Here is a 22348-nt window from a genome sequence, read left to right on the forward strand (position 1 = left end):
GGTTGGATCCTGCTCCCAGTGAGGTGAATAAAAAACTCCTATCGACTTCACTGGGAACAGGATCAGGCCCTAGGTACACCTCTACCCCAATATAACACTGTCCTTGGGAGCCAAAAAATCTTACCGCGTTATAGGTGAAACCGCATTATATCGAACTTGCTTTGATCCGCCAGAGCGCGCAGCCCCCCCCCCCGAGCGCTGCTTTACCGCGTTATATCCGAATGCGTGTTATATCGGATCGCGTTATATTGGGGTAGAGGTGTAATTTCTTTCATTGCTGATGTACTGTTACCTGCAAATGTCAGCAGTGTTGGTTACAGTGATATAATTTAAGTAATAATTTCCCCCATTCTTAGTTATATTTCACCACTACCTCTCTCATAAAAAGTATTGCTGTATTTTACTTATTGGTGACTACTATGGAATACTGCAGCTTTAAGCTTTAACATGCTTTAAAAACATAATTTGTATACAGATACATAACTCCTTAAATATCACCCGTACATACATCTCACAATGATTAAGAGAATCAGTATGACACAGGATTTCATTAGAGACCTTACATGACACTCTGTATTGAACTAGAATGTAAATGCCACACCTAGGGGATCCCTGTAACCCTTATGGCCTTTGCCAGCTGGCATCACGCGATCCTTGGGTCACAGAGGGGGACCCAGATAAGATATGCATTGTCTGAGGAGAAAAACAAGACATCTTTGGGAGATGAAATCTAGGTTGCCTCTGTATATGCAACTGCCGTGTTGAAATTAACAAGCAAAAGCTGGAAATACCTAGGTTAAATGGAGTCTTGAGTGCATTAAGAGTGAAATGCATCCATGTCCAGAGAGCCAGCACAAGGCCTTAGGCTCCACTTAAGGCCTAAACCACAATCTATTCTCCAACAGTTTACATGGAACTTCAGTGATGCCTATGTTTTGTGCTGGCCCCCTGCATGGAGTGAATGTCACCCTTCTTGCAGAATCTCTCTTAGACGATTCCTGCACACCCAAAAACTCACTGAGGAGGGATAAGGGAAGCCCTTGAACTAATTAAGCACAAAAAACTACTGCTGTGGAAGAATTTCTACCTTAGAAGCTAGCAATCTGTTCGTTCCTGCTTGCCTGTCCCCCGAGGCCATTCTCATTAAAGAAAGCTGCTGCTGTTCTAACCACTAAAGAATCAAGTTTAGTAGCTAAATTTCTTGTGGATGTTGGGTTCATTCTGCAAGGCACTTAGTGAAAGGCTGCTATGCTGATGGGCCTTCTTCTGTCAGGGTGAAATTCACCCTTGTGCAGAGGGCCTGTGCAAAGTGAGTGCCCATCTGAAACCTTCAGTGTTTCATCCTTGGTATATTTACTTTTCATTTAATCCACGGCATGGTATAAAATGTAGAGGGAAAGAAGACGAGAGGAGGCTAGTAGCAGCTGTAGAAGGGAGTAAAGCATTGTAAAGGGTTGTGACAAGGTATGCAAGCCCTTTAGTGTCCTGTGGTGGAGGAGCTGCAGTCATTACATCCCCCAGAGCTGACTCCTCAGGGAAGGTCTCACTAAGGCAGACAATAGCATGAAGAGGGTTTGTGGGCAGTTATATCCCAGCAGGGGTCCTGGACTGCATTTTCTGACTCCCATCTAGGAGTGCCTAAGTTTCCTGTCCCTGCACTAAGCCTGGTTAGACACAGGGCCTGGAGTCCTGTCATGGCTCTGGGATTGGAAAGGATTTGCAGAGTAGAAGCCAGGACTGGGGGCTTAGGAGATATAAGTTGCCCTTGTTTGTACCTCTTTGACCCTTCCTATGAAAATACCCACAGGAGAGGCCCTACAACCTCCTAACATCTGGCTGCAGTTCTCCCCTATGCTTGGGCAACCTGCACAGACAGTCAGGCATGTGGCCTCCCAACCCTGCAGAGTTCAGGAATATGCCAGTCCTGCAGATGGGCTATCCTTCTGCATAGCACCTCTGCTCCCTATGCCTTGTAGGCACGGTACTGCCATTGATCCTTTCCTCCCACAGCGATGCCAGGGATTTGGCTTTCAACATCGTCATGCCTCTCCTAGGATCCACCAAAGCCATTCATGAGGAGCCCCTGTGCCTCAGTACTGCTGTTGCCATTGGCGCCTTGCTGAATACCACCCCACAAAGCCACCTTGGCTGTGGTTGTGTTGTGAGGTGGGATGGCGATGTATGTTATTTCTGATAGGGTCAGTGTTAACTGACTCCAGGAATGTTCACAGGGTACAGTGCCCCAGAAATTAGCATTTACAGCCCTGCTCCAATGGACCCCTTTCCCACTTGCTGTGGGGCCTCTGCAGGATTTGGGGGAGGAGGGAGTAAATTATGGAACCTGTCCTCCCTTCTTTCCCCTCCTCACTGGCCTATATCCACTGCCAGTCTGCTCTATTCACATTAGTGATCAGCCGGGATCCTGGAAATCCATTTGCCATGGGAAAATGCAGAATTTGTGTTTTTACAAAGAATCTTAAGTTTTTGCATTTGGTGAAAAAATAAAACCATATACAGTAGAGCCCTCTTTATCCATGCCTTCCTTATCCGGCTCTCTGTATTAACCAAACTGGACCGGTGGGGCTCGGGCTGACAGCCCCGGGCTCCCACTGTCAGGGCCGAGCAGTGGGGTTCCCACTGTCAGCCCAAGTCCCACCACCCGGGGCTGACAGACATAGAAGTATTTGGTACATGTAAGAAATACAAATTGCAATTCTATTAATTTTATTTGATTATAATGATTGATGTCACTGGTAGACTTCCAATTTGTTTAAAAATTGTAAATATATCAATAAAATATTGTGTTAGACTGCTACCTATATATAGGGTGGCTAGGGAAATTAAAATGCAGTGTTACATTTTAATCACAGAAAAACGTGGATTTTTATGTATTTTTTTATTGGAGAATTTTGATTTTTTTTCATGAAAAATTAGGATCCCTGGTGGTCAGGCCCATAAGGGTCTCATGTCGTGTAGCAGTTATTTTCAGTGACACGTGTGCTGCTACACAACAAGCAGCATTTTGGATCTTGTACCGATATCCTGAAATCTGAATCCTGTGCCCCAGAGGAATCATCCAAACCCTAGCAAAATTTAACGGGAAGGAAAAAAGTTCCATTGCATTTCTTCAACCTCACGTACCTTCAGTAAAGTGCACAGGATACAGAGTTGCTTTGCTTATATGCTCACAAATACTCTGCAACAGCTACTGTCTGTACCATTAACCACAACTGTCTGTTCAGATGGCCTGTGCTGTGCTGGTGTTCTATGATGTTATACCATGGGCTGACTATTGTGCATTTAGCAGCAGTCCAGTGGAGGCTCATCAGTGAATGCTCTGACAGTATACTCTTCTTGCTGTAGAGCATAATGGAAGTCACATGATGTGGTTTCATTAAAACACAGACATTTTGGCTCCAGCAGAATAAATTTCACTTTCATTTTTGTGGAATGCTGTCAGGATAATAAACACACTGCAAGGTTTGTTTTTTTATTTCAATAGGACTTCTTAGACCTAAAAGAACATATTTGAACTTGGTAATTTATCCTTCCTCTCATCTTTTTATTTTCTTTTTGGTAGAAGCTGTTGATGATACAGGATCTCATTTTCAGAAGTGCTGAGAAACTGCAATTCCCAGTGAAGTCAGAAGAAGCTCACGGTCTCTGAAAATCAGGCCCTCAGTACCTAATCATTCTGGGACAAATTGTCTAACTTTGAATTTCAAAGGGAATTAGGCACCTACCTCATTTAGGCACTTTTGTAAATCCCACTAGACACCTATCTGCATCGTTATGTGCCCAAGTGCTTTTGTAAATCTGTCCCAACGTAAATCTTGCTGTTGACTTCACTAGGAGTTGGATTGACCCCATACACACGTAGCCTCCTTTGTTTAGCATAGTTCCGAAATGAAAGTCCACCACAGGATGTGCTATGCTCAGGGGTGGATCTGTGTCAATATTTAGTGGTGCTGCACACATTGAAAATTCTCCCATGGTTGCTATGTATCCAGCATGTGTTTAATGTGGAAGATATTCCTAGAGTTCATGCTATGCATGCACATACTGCTACATGTCTTCTGCACCTGATGCACCCTGTGGACGGTTTTAACTCATTGCATTGTATCTAATGCCCAAAACTTGAATACTCGTCAGTGGCCTGCTAATATGGAGAAATTGGGCCAAATTTTGAAAGGTATTTAGGCACTTGATTTAAATGGCTGTTAGGCACCTAGGTGCATTTGAAAATAGCAGTGGTGACTGTTTTCATCTTTAGGTGCCTAAATACCTTTAAAAATCTGGCCCATATAGCTCATGTGGGCCTTTATAGTCTGGTGATGATATCTTTGTTTAGAGCCAGAAGCATGTCTGGCTCTTTTCTTAGCTTGCAGAATTACCTAGGTAAAATTTCACCCCAGAGAACTGAACCTTTGATGCTGGAGTTTTCAAAAGGCCTCTGATCCATGTGTACTTAGGGCCCTGAAGATAGTACAGTCCAGAGACCCTTGAAAAAATTGGCCCTTGACTCTCAAAGAGTCTGATCCAAATGGAGTCTTTCTATTAATTTCAATGGTTTTTATACATTTATATCACATATGTAAAAGTTATAATTGTTGGCAGTATGTTGGATGCCCTCCTTGTTTTATCTTGCTGCTTCACCTAGTTATTTGGCTCTGCCATTACCCCAAATGACTGAGCTGATCCTGACTGTGTCCTCCTTAGTTGCCCATATGGTACACCAAGCTACTCCTAGAAGAGCCTCAATTAAAGTATTGTCATTTAGGAACAAAGGGCCAGATTCTGATTTCACTTACATTCAAAGCCCTCGGTGGGATGGGTCCAGAATACCTAAAGGACTGCATCATAATTCAGGACCACAACCTCCCACAAAAGCTCTGTTCTTCAGGAACAATGGAACAGTCCACTTCAAGAGTAAAACTCATGTGCAGGTGATAGAGCTTTCACAGAGGCTGATCCATGACTGTGGAACTCACTGCCACAGGATCATAGAACAGCCATGAACCATACCACCTTCAGGGCAAAATGTAAAGCTCACTTCATCCACTTAGCTTTCCCACACAACAACAGATAAAAATAACCCTGCTCTTTCAGAGGGATCAAGAGAGACCCACTACCAGGCATGTCTCATCTAGTGTACTGTTTTGCACAGTGCTCAGATTCCACGTTGAGGAGTGGTATTAGAAAATCTTGGATGTGTAAATGTGGAGTTACTTCGGATTTACACTGATGTAACAGATATCAGAATCCAGCCCCATGTCTTTTTTGTAGTGTTTCAGGACAAAAGAATATAGTTGACATTCATCAATAAAAGAAAGATGGATAGCTAGTGTGCTTCTTGCAACAGAGCTAGCTACTTTTATGAGCTCTGATATTATCTTATTATATAATCAAGTGCCTTTATAAATAATTGGAATGTGATCAACAAATCTGTTGCTGTACAAAATGGAATAGAATCCTGCTCAGTGCCTCTTTGCCTTATTAGTAAGGGTTAATAGGCATGGAAAATAAATTACAGCTGGCTGAAATTTTTCAAACACATTTTTTCCCCAAACTTTGGGGTTGGGGCATGGGAGAGAGGAGGGAGAGAAAAAAAGAAGAAAAACACAAAAATGAAAACAAATATTGTGAAAACAGAAGAAGAAAACAAACATTTAAAAAAAAACAAAAAATAGGGTCTGATTTGAACTGCAAAGTGAAAACCACTTTGAATTTATTTGTTTTGTTTGTGAAATTTAATTTTTAATTTCCTTGATAACTCACAAATAGAGGTTAATGCAGTTAACAGATAATTGATTCTAATAAATATCAGATCAATTTGAGAGTTCGTTATTCTTTTTGGTAGTCTTTTAAATGAGCTTGCCTGAATGCTTGTTTCTTTTAAAATGTGTATTCTGGATGTTTGAATTCTATTCCTTGTTAACTGCAGTGGTTAGATACAACCTCCCACATTTTAAACATAAAAGGGCCAGATTCTGCTCTGATTTATACCAATAACATTATTGAAGTGAGTGGAGTTACTCCAGATTTATGCCAGTGTAACTGAGCTCAGAATCTGGCCCATAATTTGTTCTATTGTCATAAAAATGTGGTAACTATAACTTAACATATAATGGCTTAAATAAGCCTTAATGCTTCTGTCTTCGGGACTTTTTCTTGTCTTGGTACTGATTCAAGCTCACAGTAATTCCCTTTTACTAATACCCTATTTTTTTCTCTTTTTGATCTGCAGGACTGTGTGCAATTAAACCAATACAAGCTGCAAAGTGAAATTGGCAAGGTATGTTAGTGTAATTAAGGTTTCTATTACAGTAGCACCCAGCAGCCCCATTATGCTACATGCACACCCACGTGAAGACACGATCCCTGCCCTGAAGACCGATATAGTCCAAGACTATATTCAGCCTTTCTTTTCTTCCCTCTTATTTGTCTTATCAAGTTTTGCTCAAGATCAGTGTTGAACTACTTTCTTTGAAATCTACATTTATTTTCCTTCCAACTGAAGGTATTGAGCTGGCTCTCTTCCAGGGTGTTTCTTGCCAAATGTAACACCAAGGTCCTTTAATGAATTAATCCAACCAATGAGAAAAGAAAGATAAAGGCAGGCACTTGTTCTCCGTCAGGACTGGTTAAATTTTATTTCCATGTAGAAATTGCTGATTTAATTCTATTCTGTATTTAAAAGTCTCAGAATGATTCCAGAAGAGATTCACTGAAAGTTATTTAAAGTTCTGAATTGGTGAACAGTTCAGACACCTGCACATTTGGATTCATGCCATGTGTCTGCAGATGGATCAGTAAATGATCGTTCCCTAAAGGCTGTACTTGCTATTTCTATCTATATATTCCATTTTGAAGTGACTACACCTGCTTCCACAGGTAGTTTCACCAAAAAGGTTATTAGCTCAAACTTCTCTAGGGCTCACAGACTCTGACCACGTCAGAGAGATGTCTTCTTACTTACAAACTGACTGTGTGGATCAGTTAAAGCGTCCAGATTAGCAAGCACCAGGTTGTAGTAGAGTAGGTGTTTCATAAGCACGCTGTGATTCTGCACTGCAGCCAGTCCCTGGGGTGGTAGTAATTACTGTGTATATCAAAACATATGTGTGGCTCATTTCCAAGTTTTAGCACCTGTTTTCTGTGACAAGAAGCCACAGTTGCTGCCTTCTTTTTGTCCTTCATATGCATGCAGGAATGGGGGAAAGGGCAGTGGGTGATTTCTGTTGCAAGGCTTTGAATGTACCTGTCTAGATTAATTGTGTACGGGTACAGTACCTGGAGAGAGCAGAATCAGGGAGAGAATATTGGAGACTCTTGCTAATTCTCAGTTATGCTCATCTCCAGACTTGACAATTCTCATTCACAGATATTCTCCGAGGGGTCTCCTGTCTTCTTATCTGAGAGAGCGCTCTAGGCAGTTCTCATATCACCAAGACTTCATGACACATATGCAGTTTACCACAGCACATTCATTAGTGGAAGTTTACCCTAAAAAATTAAGATCGAGATTGGTCCAGGTCAGGAAGTTCAGAGAGATGCAATTCTGAAGGTGTTTGGACCTGAGTCTTTGGCTTTGCACATGATAGAGATAGGAACCAGCTGCCAATTCAGATCTGTCTCCAGACTTTTCCATGGTTCCAGGGTGTTTGGATCTGGGAATTCTGTTTGGGCCTCACCTCCATTTAAAGCTAAATTACATCTATCAGAATGAATGAGCAAAGCCCTTTCCTTGATTTTTTTAAAAATTGTATTTCTTTAATTAGGGCCACATTGCAATACGCTTACTCCCCTCGTGTAGTACCTTACTCTTCCATTAGATCCATGGCGGTCAATGAAGAGTATATTACTATTCAAGGTGAGTAAATGTATCACAGTCCAAGCCCTCACTCTTGTGCAGAGGGCCCACCAAGCCCTATGCTCTCCTTAAGACCCATTTAAACCTTATTTTGGTGGCTTTAGTGGGACTTAAGTGGTAGACAGGGCTTGTGCAGGCCTTCTGCAGAGGAGTGAATTTCACCTTTACTTTCTAATCTGCCACATTAAATAATTTACAATGGGCCTGATCCATAGCCCAGTAAAGTCAATGGAAAGACTTCCATTGACTCCAGTGGGTTTTGGGTCAGACCCAAAGCTTTGCTCACCAGCCCTTCATGAGATTTAGGGTCTCATTCCAACTCTTAAGTCAATGGAAATGCTCCTACTGATTTCAGTGGGAGTTGGATCACACCCTTAGTGTAGTTCTTATACATGTATTTAATGGGCAACTATTGGAGGAGGAATCTAGTTATAGTTTAATATCTTGGCCTTGTAAAATGTATAGAGTTGACAGAAAACTAGACGAAATTTCAGTGGTTTTACTTTGAGCTCCTACTGGAGCTGTCATGTTCCACATGCTCTAGTACTGACCTTTCCATAAACTGCAACTGACCAGGCAACACACACTCATTAGAACTGTGCCAATTAACATCAGCTGAAGATATGATCTACAAAGTGTTAATTTCCTATAAACTCCCAGCGCATGGAAAGTCCTCTATGAAAATGGTGGGGGCCTCCAGTTGTGAGGGGGTGTATGAAGGGAATATAAAAAACTAACACAGAAACAACAAGATTTTAAAAAGAAAATTTTCCCCAATGTTCAACTTGTAATAAAAATATAACCTTGGCTCAGGGCATTTGCTGAGGATTAATAACTGGTTGGAGTTAATGGCCTGAGGCAGTTCCTTCCGGACAGTCATTAATCCTCAGGAAATGCTCTGTGCGCCATTGCCCAAATGAAATAGCTGCCAGGAGAGGAAGGACATTATCCCTGGCATTGAACATAACAATGAAGAGAAGAGAAACTCCCTTTGCCCCTATATGTGTCTTGGTCCATCTGAGTTGCATTTCATAGGGGGAAGGGAGCTGCGCTGTATAACACAATCTGACATCACGTGGAGCTTTTGCTCGAGGCTGTTGAGTGTACTTCTTATTTTTCACTGCAAGGCCAAACATGATAAGCCTTGAGCAGCAGGCAAACAAAGCAAGGCAGCCGAACTGACTGTGTAATTTGTGTTTATTTATAGGGCTCCTATGGTGTTGTGAAACTGGCCTACAATGAGAGTGACGACAAGTATTACGTAAGTGCCTCTTTCCCCGTATTACTGGCTGGTGTTGATATTTCTGATTCTTTTTTCACATCCCAGAGAACTAGCTCTCTCCTGTTCTGTTCTGTTTTTAAATCCTTCTGAGCCACGTGGCCTGTGAATAGAAAATCAACCTGATGGGGCATGAGGCTACACTTTTCAGTGTGTGTGATGCAGAGCAGCGTAATGTGAGCAAAACCTAGTGTGAAGTGTTAACTAATGAGTGGAGATGTTGGACACATGTTTCAGAAATAGGCAGGCAAACTTATTGCTGAGCTATCTTGACATTTTCTAGATACGAAAGAGGTCACCTGAAATGGGAGATCTACTGTGCTTCTAAAAAATCTTCCTGGAAGGAACAGGCACATTTTGTAACTGAATGTTGGGCCCTGTATGTGATACCCCTAGCAATACAACCCAGCACAGCACTGTGTGGTTTCTTTGTGACAGCACTGCATGTTATACTATTCAATTAGCAAGTCAATGTTTAGCTGTAGGGAGTGTTGCCTAGGGGAGAGAGCACTGGGGTGGGACTCGAGACCCGGATTCTATTCCGAACTCTGCCACTGGATTGCTGTGTGATCTTGAGCAAGTCACTTCCCCTCGTCAAGCCTCAGTTTCCCCATTGGTAAACTGGGGGTAATGATGCTTACATCATTGTAAAGTGCTTTGAGATCTACAGATGAAAATTGCTGTATAACAGGTAGGTATTATTATAATGAAGACAATGGAAAAATCAAGATATTATGGTGATGGGCTCTGTAGCAAGGCCTGCAAATAAGTAAAAATCAATCAGTCCGTTGTATAGCTAATTGTAGGGTTTGGGCATAGAGACTCAAAAATGCCTCCTTAGTTCAGAACACATATAAGCACATACTTAAGTCCTTTCCTGAATTGAGGCCATAGGTTTAAGACTTCTACTTCTAAATAGCTGTTAAATCAAAAAAGTCCAATACCTGTCACTTCAGACCCACAGATAGGGTAAACCTGGAATCTCTAATCTGAACCCCTTCCAAATTTTCTAGTGAGGGGTGGATTTGACTCCATAGTCCCATACCTACCCTTGTGGTTTTTTGTTCTGGATTGGATCAAAAACCACAAAGCCGTCCATTTTTTTTATTTGGATGGATCTGAAATCTCGTGAGAACAGCTGATCTTGTGCGATTTCTACCATTTTGTAGGCCTGAAATCTGATGAGAAGTCCAAATCCAAACATGAGCCCTCTTTGGACCCAAACGTTTGACAGGGTAACTGATTTGGTGGGTAGGGGGAATGCGGTGGACATAATATACCTGTTCTTCGACACACGACATTCTGATAAGTAAGCTGGAGAAATGCAGGCTTGACAGAAGTACCATTAAGTGGATATATAATTGGTTAAATGACCGCAAACGAAGAGTAACTATTAATGGAATGAGTCAGATTGGAGAGACGTATCAAGTGGAATTCCACAGGGATATGTTCTGGCTCCAGTGTTGTTTAACATCTTTATTAGTGACCTGGATGTAGGAATAGAGAGCATACTGATGAAGTCTGCAGATGACACAAAGCTGGGGGTGTTGCCAGTACTATGGAGGATAGAGCTGAAATTCAGAGGGATCTTGATAAATTGAAGAACGAGGCTATAGACAATAAAATGAAATTCAAGAAAGACAAATATAAGGTGCTACACTTAGGGAAGAAAAAACAAATGCACATATACAGAATGGGGGAAAACTGGCTTGGCAGCAGCACTGCTGAGAATGATCTGGGAGTTGTGGTGTAGCACAGCCTCAACGTGAGTCAGCAGTGCCATGCTGTTACAAAAAAAAAAATGCAATTTTAGGTTGCATCAACAGAGGCAGAGCATGTAAGTCATGGGAAGTGATAGTTCCACTCTACTCAGTGCTGGTTAGGCCTCAGCTGGAGTACTGTATCCAGTTTTGGTCACCAATGTATAGAAAGTATGTAGAGAAACTCAAAAGGATCCAGAATCAAGTGACAAAGATGATCAAAGGAATAGAATGCAAGCCATACAAGCAAAGGCTGAAGGAACTGTGTATGTTTAGGTTGGAAAAGAGGAGATTAAGGGGGGATATATTAGTGGTATTCAGATACTTGAAAGGTTGCCACAAAAAGATGGAGGAAAGCTGTTCTCTTTTGCCACAGAGGTCAGGACAAGAGGCAATGGGTTCAAACTATAGCATAGCAGATTTAGATTAAATCTCAGGAAAAACTTCCTATCTGTAAGAGCAGTACAATGGAACAGACTGCCTTGGGAGGTTGTGGAAGCTTCTTCACTGAAGGTTTTCAAAAGGAGACTGGATAACCATCTGTCTTGGATGGTTTAGACACAACAAATCCTGCATCTTGGCAGGGGGTTAGACTAGATGACCCTTGTAGTCCCTTCTAATGATTCTAACCCCAGTCTAATTTTAGTGAGGATTGGGATCTGAACACCTCCCTATCTCTTTGAAATCGAAGATCCACACTCAGCTTCTTGGCCAACATTTGAAGCACCAAACTAAAGAGCAACTCCAGACAAGTCTGGCCTCCTGGTCTGAAGTTTCTTTGTCTGAGTGTGGTGTGGGAAACACACACCCCATGGAGTGGGGGAAGCTTGAAGGCTAGAGTAGCAGCCATAGAACAGCTCCACTGCTCATCTTCTGGGAAGAAGGGGTTCTTCCCCACCACTCTCTCTCCATGGAGGGCCCCAAGTACTTTGGCTGTGCAGACCACTTAAGTTCCACTTAAATCCAGTTTTGAGAGCTTACATAGTACTTAAGTGGTGCATAGGCCTCTGATGGCCTTCTGCACAAGAGTGAATTTCACCCTGAAATGAGGATTTGCCCCTTAAGGGTCAAATTGGAGAGTTCATAAATAGCAGACTGCAACTGATATTAGTCACATTGCTTACTGCACTTCTGGAAGGTGTTCCGATATTATAGTGATGAGCATGACATAAGAACCTATATAAAACAGACTAGACTGTGCCAGAGCCAGGAGATACCTGGAAGTCTGACTGTCCCTACAACTGTAGTGATCTACAGTCTGTGTGTGAAACTTGCTCCCATTCAGAGGCAGGTCAAGGCCTATGGACTGCTCAAGCCCCCAGCACAAGTAGGGTACAGGCCTGGTGTTGGGCACAGGGATGAGGAATAAACTCTTCAAATTGGTTCCTCATTCCCACGGTAATAAGAAGGAACTTTCACAAACAGCCACCCTGTTGCTCAGATATTTTTCCTTCCTGACTTGCAGTTCTGCTACTGAGCTAACAGCTTTTTTAGCATGACTGTTAACATCATTATCCAAGATTATCCTAGCCGGTCATATTTCCAGCTAGTGTGAGACTGCATAGGAAATATATTGAAATGATAGAAGGAAGAAATGATGCAAAATCTGGAAAAGACACCCTGAATCTATCCAACTGGATGGAATCGCAATTGTTTCCATGCCTTTCACTTTCTAACCAACTCAGCCCGTTAATTGAAATGTTTGCTGTTCCCATTAGTTCCTCTTTCTGCTCTGGCCTCCTAACAAACTCTGCCCTATCGTGCTGATTTGGGTGGAAATTGCATATTGCACAAGACATTGTTCTGAATGCAGAACCTAGTGACATGCTAATACAGTCATTTCTATGAATTCTCTCTTCCCACTTCTACCTGAGGATGCCGCTGTAACATGGAGGGAAGCAAACCACTGAACATTTCAGATCTATTAATGCAGGGATTTTAATTTTATTTCCTGGGCATGACTTTATTTAGTGAGTGTGCTAAGTGCTACACAGAGGGCTGGTTCAGTGAACTTGGGGGGGTTGTGTAGATTAGGAACAGAGGTCAAATGTAGGTTGGGATTAGCAAACCCTATTAGTACTGTGATCATTGCACTTGTGTTAGATGCAGGTTAACATCTTTTATGTTGGTTTAGCTGGTGAACAGCTAATTCAGGGTAAAATGTGCTAACCTATATCTTCATTAGGGAAAAGGTCTGGGTTAGTGAACACATGTTTGCTAAATGCAACTTAATCTCAATTTCTTTTTCTAAACTAGACAAACCTTCAGAGGCTACTGCAGCCAGAGTGTGCCACCTACTGCTAGGAAGATTCCATTTCAGCCCTGGTACCTCAGCAGAGACCCTCATACACAAAACCCATTTACTCAGACTTTGTGCAAGGAAGGAGCAGAGGTTCACAATGATCCACCCTCCAAATCCCCAATAGACTTTAAGACCAGAAGGGACCATTATGATCATCCTGTCTGACCACCTGCACATTGCAGGCCACAGAACCTCTCCCACCCACTTCTGTAATAGACCCATAACCTCTGACTGAGTTACTGAAATCCTCAAATCATGATTTAAAGACTTCAAGTTACAGAGAACCCACCATTTACACCATTGGCAATTAGTTAGACCCTGAGCATTTGGGCAAGACCCAACAGCCAGAAACCAGAAAAGAATTCTCTGTAGGAATTCAGAGCCCTCCCCATCTAGTGTCCTATCACAGGGCATACTTGCTACTTGCAGTCTCACAATGGCAATTTACCATTGTAGGCAGTCTCATCATACTGTCCCTTCCAAAAATTTATCAAGCTCAGCCTTGAAGCCAGTTAGGTTTTTACATAAGAACAGCCATACTGGGTCAGACCGAAGATCCATCTAGCCCAGTATCTTGTCTTCCTACAGTGGCCAATGCAGGTGCCCCAGAGGGAATGAACAGAACAGGTAATCACCAAGTGATCCATCCCCTGTCGCCCATTCCCAGCTTCTGGCAAACAGAAGCTAGGGACACCATCCCTGTCCATCCTGGCTAATAGCCATCGATGGACCTATCTCCATGAGCTATTTTCCCCCCACTGTTCCTCTTGAAAGGCTGTTCCAGAACTGCACTCCTCTGATGGTTAGAAACCTTCATCTGATTTCAAGTCTAAACTTGTTGATGGCCAGTTTATATCTATTTGTTCTTGTGTCAACATTGGCACTTAACTTAAATAACTCCTCTCCCTCCCTGGTATTTATCCCTCCATTGTATTTATAGAGAGCGATCAGATCTCCCCTCAGCCTTCTTTTGGTTGGGCTAAACAAGCCAAGCTCTTTGAGTCTCCTCTGATAAGGTAGGTTTTCCATTCCTCTGATCATCCTAGTAGCCCCTCTCTGCACCTGTTCCAAGTTGAATTAATCTTTCTTAAACATGGGAGACCAGAACTGCACACACGGTTCCAGATGAGGTCTCACCAGTGTCTTGTATAATGGTAATAACGCTTCCCTATCTCTTCTGGAAATACCCCACCTGTTGCATCCTAGGACTGCCTTAGTCTTTTTCACGGCCGCATCACATTAACGGCTCATAGTCATCCTGTGATCCAACAGTACACCCAGGTGACAGTCTTTCTCCTCCACTGTAGCTTCCAACTGATAAGTTTCCAGCTTATAGCAAAAATTCTTATTGTTAGTCTCTAACCTTACACTTTGCACTATTAAATTTCATCCCTGAGACAAAGTCTCAAAACAAAGGATGCACCAAAACAGTAGGAGGGAGGGAGGCCTGGGTTTTTCAACGCCTCGGGCAATAGCAAAAAGAAAAAATATCTGACTGCACTGAATGTCTGCTATTTTACAACCCCTGGTGGAGGGGCCTGCTACACAATTGACCCAACATTTTCATATGACAAGGGCAGATTGCAGCAGCAGAAGAGTAATAATGCTAGATTTTTACTCCGTTGCTTTCATTTGCTTACACACATCATTCTTTTTTCTGGTGCGGCCATACAGGGTGCGTTCCCTATTGTGTAAAACTCTGGAATTTTGTTGGCTGCTCATCCTGGGGGCATCAGTGTCAGTTTTTTGCAGTGTTATAGATTGTGATGGAGAGGCTTCCAGTTTCCTGAGGCGTTGAAATACCCTGGAATTTGACAGATTTTTTTAAAAGCTTAAGAGAAATGATAGAGAATTGTGTAATTAGCTAATGGTTGCATTGCTCCTCACATTTCCCTGTGTGTTTGACTGACATGCAGCTTTTAATACCGAGATAAATTGCATGTTGTTCCACTTATCGCTGCTGTCTAAAACCATGTTACAACAATACACTTGACAAGAGTTGTCAGGCAGCCGAAGGGGAGATCTAATGCAAATGTGTAGCACCAGCAATTACCAGGAGCAATTCTGATCCTGGCAATTGGGAGAGGGGGCTTTTTTATTCTTTTTTTTTTTTCCAAAACCAACATTGCCAATTTCTCTTTTTGTCTTCATGTTGAAAAGTGACAACAAATAATTGGAGAAAATTAGCATTTAAGTGGCCTGGAATTGTATATGGTATGTAGCCGAACGTCACACATTCTATTTCAGTACAAGGAAGTGTTACCACCTAGCTTAAAGGAAACAGAGAATGATTGTGCAAAAAAAAGTATATACCTATAAACAAGAGAAAACTTATTTTTAAGATGCAGTATTTTATTCATGTTACAAAATCCTGCACAGTGTAAAATCGCAGTGTATGATCCTTTTCATGATTTTTGCTGAAGTATGGGACAGTGTGCATTCTGTGTTGATTACTGCAGAACTTTTAAGCACCAATAGCCTGACTCAATTCTTGTGGAAGTCAGTAGAAAGACTCATTATGTTAATGGATTTTGGATCAGGCCTCAAATTAGGCATATCCCTTTTAATAAGAAATCCGTGGTCATCCCATGTGCAAGCAGGACTTTATTTTTTTCTGATTTTGACCTTCTATTAAAAGAAAAGTAGAAAAATGAAAAGAATCCCATTGACTTTGTTGGGCGTAGCCTGCTAAAGCACAGGCCTCTACCATTTGAGTTCAGTCCCTGCTGATAACCTGCCATTACACCAGAGTTTGCAAAACTATGCCTAGGAACCCTTACAGCTGTAAATATTTCAGTGTTACAGTTTGCAGTAGATGCGTTAACAGTGATTAGAAAAAAAGGCCAAGCACCTTAAAAGGCAAAAAATACAAAGCAGAAACAATATATGTCCCTGTGGAAGTCTAGTTTGGAGTAATTTTGCTGATGAAATTTGAGTCTGAGAAGCCTCAGGCCATGTATTTTTCCTGTTCTCAATCTCTAAAACAGCTTGTAGCGCAAAGTGATTGAGAAGGACAATTGCTGTTCCAATTCTGGACAAAAATGATCCCATTCCATTTTTTTCCCTGCAGCTTCTTGATGGAGATGATGATGATTGAGTTTCTTCATGAAAGCTTTCCAGATGCAGCCATAAATCCTCCATTAAAAATCACACCAAAAAATAGGGAGGGATGGGTAGCAATCCAGGTTCCTCAGACACAGGTGCCATCACTCAGTCACACGTTATGCATGCAACTCGTTCAATGACCAAGATGGATGGAGTGATCGGATGTAAACTGTTTAGATGATGATATGATAAACAGTGCTTGGGATTAGTGATGACAAATTTATGGTCAGCATCTGAATAGCATGATATGCAGGACTAATGGCTTTCCCTTATTCAGCAAAAGAGGGTTTGTAGTCCCTTTTCATTGGGATGTCATTCTGAAACATGGCGGATAAGGGTAAAGAATAGATGGGGGGGCTTATTGGAAATAAACAGTGATACTTTTCCGCATTCCCAATGGGACATTTAATCCAACAATGGTATAAGATTATTGATAATAATGCTTTGAATGTATATCACTTTCCATATCCAAAGTGCTGGACAAACATCAATCCAATGTAGCTTCTATACAGCTGAACCTCCATAGAGTGAGCTTGGGTATACAGTAATTGAAGTCCTCAGCTGTCTCAATGCATTGCAATGTGCAGATGGCAAGTCCACTTACAAGGCGCAACACTGCTTATTGCCCCCGTGTGAAATAATGGAAATTTTGTTACTGACTTTACGGAAAGCAGGATCTGAGCTATAGAGTTGGCATCAGATAATCAGAACTTCTGAGTTACAGAACTCCTCCTGATCTTTAACCTTTCATCTCAAAGATACCAAGGTCCTCTTTTGTTGGGTTATTCCCCTAAAGTAGTTTAGCCCTTTTGATTATGCTCCTCAATACACTCAGACTGCAGTAATGCTATGAAGAAAATAGTAGGCTTAAATATTGTACAGAGGTTTCCATTAATCAGAGAAATTGTAACATGATCCCCATGCTGCCTCCCAAGAACACTCGCCACGAACCACGTTTTCATGAAATCAGAAAGGGGCAGGAATTGGGCACAGGGGCATAGATAGAGAAAACTACTGGCACCATTTGTTTCGGAAGAAGCTATTGAGGCACTCGTCAGTACTAAGGGAAAATCCACCAACCAGGTTCTGAGAGAATTCTGTGTCTGAAAGGCTCTGTTTGGATAATTCGCTTTGCTTGAGAGCGGAAATGGGTTGGTTCTTTCACGAATGCATTGCCTTGGTGACAGCTCTGCTTGAGCCTGGAAGGAAGAGAGACTTGCTAAATCCCCATTGTATCTCTGCTGTTATGCACAGCTAGGATGCAATGTGGTGATTTGCCTCTCCAACTTTCACTGTAGTATACTGTTTATTCATGCCTCTATTCTTTGTGGTAATTAATGACTCCTGCTTGTTCCGCAAGAAACTTTGCTGTTCATCCCACATATGGATTTAGAAAACAATGGGATGTATTATGATCCAACCTCTTTGCACTGCTCTGATGGCACAAAGGGGCTAGAAAACTACCAGAGTTCTGCAGATGGGGAGTTCCCAAGAGTTGGGGAGTCACCAGTAGACAAAGAGCTGGTGTAGCTGCAGCTGCAATATAGGAAGCAAGTCCGAATGCTGTCATAGGCGTCACACAACCTTAACTACATTACAGTATCCATACAGTTGCCATGTAGTTCCTTTCAGGTGAGTTATGAACAGTTGAGATGACTGGGTTACTACTACTTGCTTCCCTCATTGAATGTGAGAGCACTGCTTTACTAGCATCCTTCCTCCCTGAATCCTATGACAGGGAGGAAGGATGGTAGAGTGATTAGGACACTACCCTAGGACTTGGAAAATCCAGGTTCAGTTCCTTGCTCTCCACAGACTTTGTGTGCTCATGGGCAAGTCACTTAGGGCTGGATTTTTAAAGGTATTTAGGTGCCCAATGGAATCTTCAAAAGCATCTAGGCACCTAAAACTCATTGATTTCAATAGATACTTTTGAGAATCCCAAGAGGTGCCTAAATATATTTAAAAATGTGTCCCTTAGCCTCTATGTACCTCAGTTTCCCAACAGTAAAATACGGATAATAGCATTTCCCTGCCTCACAGGTGTGAGGGTTGTGAGGTGCTCAGATATTATGGTACTGGGGCCATATAGATACCTAAGCTAGATAGGACAGTGCTGAAAACAGGCATTCCCTCTATGCCATTCCATTCCCTGCAAGTTCTAGACCCAGTAGGGTAGGGATCATGATTCTTATAAATTATTTGTATCATGGCAGTGCCTAGTGGCATCAACTGAAAGCAAGGCCCCATTAGTTTAGTAACGTTGATGCTTACCAGTTTTTGCCAATGAACTAGCAAAACTTGGTGAATTTTTATTTTAAAGTTCATTTCCACTCATCAAATGGGAAAAAGACTCCAATTTTAGGGATGGGATCAGGACAATGTAACGGTCTCTTTACTGGCTGAATCTGAGTGAAAGAGTAACCCAGTATTTGAATTTCTTTGGTGGGTAGAAATTAATATTTTCTGAAGTTCGCTTGTCACTGTAATTTGGGTGCAGGGGGAGAAATAAAAGTGGAGTGTGTTTATAGTACACTGAGAACCCTCCTGTCCTGGGCCTTCTTTCAAGGTGCTGATTGTGGAGGTGGTTTTGGGGTTGTGGACATCACAAACTCATTTCACACAGACTACAGAATAATTCAGCCAACCAGTTGGAACTAACCTTAGACATGGCAATGTGTAGGTGAAGGACTAGAACTTTCTAGTCTCCATCTCCTGATACTACTATTTTCAATGTGTGCCTCTGTAGTTATAAAATGGGATTGAGTGCCAGAGTCTCTGCTCAGTTACACCAGCATAAATTCAGATTTCATTGGAGTTAGTCCAGCTATCCACTGATATAACTGAGATTTTAATCTGGCCCTTAATCTATATAAGAGGCACTGAAAGGATGGATGGGGTTTCTGGTTGGTAGCTGTATCCTCACCAGCAGAGATAACTAGCATCAGGTAACGTGTAATAAAGTCTCCTTCCATTGAGCCCCATTTCACTGAGGTCACTCCACTGTGGATTACAGATATGGAAGTTTGATTAATAGAAGTAAACTACTCATTCTGAAAAAGCCTCACTAGAGCAGAATATTTCCCTGAGCAAATTGTCATATGAGCTGGTTTCTCATGAAATATTTATCTGTGAAGTCTTCAGGGATCATTGGAGTGGCTGCTAGAAGGTTATTTAACACAGTAGTATCTATGGAGTCTCAGAGATTTGATTTATTACATTCAAGTTGTCTTTTGCCATCACGCCTAATGCCATTTGGACGGCAGAAAAATTACTTTGATGTCCACCATCTCACATCAACTACATATTGGTTCCAAACAACTGTATGATACTGGAATATGAGAATGTAGAGGGATGGAAGAGTGTCATCAAGTGGCCAGCTTATTTAAATGTATGCTTCCTTTTGTGTTCTCTTATCCATTGTACCCTGCAATTCCTATGCTACCCCACAGATCACTGTGCCCCTCAATCTGTGATACCACAGTGACAGGCATCCTGGAAATATCTAACCTAGAGCTCTTGGGCCTGGTTCTCAGTTACACCAAGATCCCTTCATGCAACTCACAAAAATGGCCTTGTGAGAATACTGCCTGTGCTACTCCCAATCCATAAAGCAAACTTTCAGTATAAATACATTATTCTGTAAATATCATCTGTACATATGTCTCTCCGTGATTATGAATTGTGACAAGTTACGAGCTTTCTGTAGTTACCTTACATGTTACTTTTTAGGGATGGCTATCCTAAACGGCATGTGTGTTGTAGTGAGTTTCTCGGGTGTGAGATGAGAGATGTTTGCAAAGAGCAGGACACTGTTTACAAAGGGGTCTCTGTGTCACACAGAGTAACTGAGAATCAGGCCCCCTTTTTACTTATCTGATTAAGATAAATGAATCAGATTTATTTTTGCTTTGTAAAAAGATGGGTAAAATTGGCCTTTTTATATACCTAAAGGAAAATAACTCATTCTTTCTTAGATCTTAAGTATTTTGAAGGTGTCTGTCACTAATTAAGCTCTCTCTCCCTTGGATAAAGATCTGAAAACTGGAGTCCCAGACCAGTAGCTGAACTGAATTGCAAAGATATAGCAAACACTGCAAGGATTGAGCAGTGAGTGTAACTCCCAGTATCATGGCTTTGCTCTGTTTTAACACTTTTTTTTCTTCCCTCAGGCTATGAAAGTCCTCTCCAAAAAGAAGCTACTGAAACAGTATGGATTTCCACGTAGGTATCATGCTTTTAAAGGTTACAGACAAGCCCTGCAGGCCTTACCTGCTATCCACTGGACATTTTGCCGGAGTAAGGCATACAGAACCTGGCCTCCTTTCAAAGCTGCTTGGGTGGTTTGTGAGGATAGACATACTGGATCATCTATAATAAGGATTAAGGACAGGCACGAGCTATCATCCAAAACACAATTTCCCACCTCACTGCTCCTTGGTGCCCTCTGTCCCCAGACAGTCTTGCTCCCTGATGGTAAAACACTGACCTCTGTACTTGTGTAGCATATAGAAGCCCTTTTTCTTGTTGTGCCTCCACAGTATCTTTCAGCAAATTATCTGAATAAGCTTTCAGGCACACACTTTTGCGTGCACAAAAACAAGACACTATACACAAAACACTCTACTCTTCCTACTGTATTTTCCACTGCATGCATTCGATGAAGTGGGTTTTAGCCCACGAAAGCTTATGCCCAAATAAATTTGTTAGTCTCTAAGGTGCCACAAGTACTCCTCGTTCTTTATACTCAACCTGTAAGGAGAAGCCATTTTGAATTTGTGATGTGATCCAAAGCCGCCCCTGCTTGTTTCCCAGCCATCAGGAAGTTAACTCTCCTTCTTGGGTGTCCCACAGTGGTCTAGCACAGAATGTGGAGGTGGAGTCTAAAGGCTCAGACAGGCTCTCAAAGAGTGTGCAAGACACCTAGGGCCAGATTTTCAAAAGCACGTGGCACCCAACACGCTGAGCGCTTTTGAAAACCTGGCCCTGACTGGATACTGAGCCCTTCTGAAAATTCTAGCCTTGGGGCCAGATTGTCGAGTACTCAGTATCCACAGTTGGAGCCAGATTTTCACTAGATCTCAGCACCCGGCAGCTCCGATTGCGACACCGATGGCCAGATTTTCACACTGTGCTGAGCACTTTTGAAACTCTGGCCTTGTCAATGGAAAAGGATTCTGCACACTGACCTGGGTTGTAACGCAGGTTGGGTTTATCTGTTTTTCTAGTTTGTTTCTCTTGCTGTAATTCAGGCACCCTAAAATCTAAGAATCAAACCTTGAAGAGGAAAACTTGCTGGCTAACGGCTTGTCCTTTCCCCGCTGGTCCATTCCACTAGCTCAAGTAGTTTCTTATAGTGAGGCCTTTTGCCTAACACAACAATACAAGCAATATCCTACCTGGCTCGTCTTCTCGTTCTGGAAACTAAGCTTTTATTCATTCCTTCATGTGAAATGACATGTTTTAAATTTAATCTTTTGAAAACATTGGGCTTGATCCTACTATCTGCTAAGCGCTCTCAACTCCCATTGAAGATAGTTGGAGTTGTGGGCACTCAGCTCCTTCTAAGATCAGGCTCATTGTGTGCATAAGGCTAATGCAAAGCACCACGTACCCTTGTGAAATTTTGTCATCAAGAACCAAATTTTCCTTTTGAGTAATTTGGCAATTACTCGTGGAATAATTCATTCAAGCTAGTGAGAGGCCTCATGATTGGGTCTTAAATCTGTTTATTGGGGGATCGCTTCACTTGCCAGGTCTTTGTAATTGTTTTGGAAATAGAACAGGACATGGAAATTGGAGCTTTTTGTAACAATAGAAAAACCAGACCAGAATGTGCATTGCCTTCTGACTAACTACCTATCTGCATCATAGCTTGTGGTATGATTTTTTCAATGGGATCATGATTATAATAGAATAGTGCATTTAACCTGAACAATCCTAAACCTGTTTACAAATGAGAGACAGTGCAGCTATCTCTGGGGTGGAAGGCATCAACTAGATGTATCAGAGTAGTTGGGGGCAGATAA

The 22348-nt window shown here is 42.0% G+C and overlaps 1 protein-coding gene across 2 annotated transcripts in view; it reads left to right on the forward strand.

Annotated features, from left to right (window-relative positions):
• The window catches only part of CAMKK1 (calcium/calmodulin dependent protein kinase kinase 1), a 120917-nt gene that overhangs the window by 26410 nt on the left and 72159 nt on the right, over positions 1-22348 (forward strand). For both annotated transcript variants that reach the window (XM_065418215.1, XM_065418214.1), the window contains exons 2-4: positions 6248-6295; positions 9081-9134; positions 20492-20543. In XM_065418215.1, the coding sequence (XP_065274287.1) occupies positions 6248-6295; positions 9081-9134; positions 20492-20543 (154 nt within the window). The remainder of the gene's footprint in view (positions 1-6247; positions 6296-9080; positions 9135-20491; positions 20544-22348) is intronic.

This window comes from Emys orbicularis, chromosome 17, assembly GCF_028017835.1.
Source record: "Emys orbicularis isolate rEmyOrb1 chromosome 17, rEmyOrb1.hap1, whole genome shotgun sequence".
NCBI lineage: Eukaryota > Metazoa > Chordata > Testudines > Emydidae > Emys > Emys orbicularis.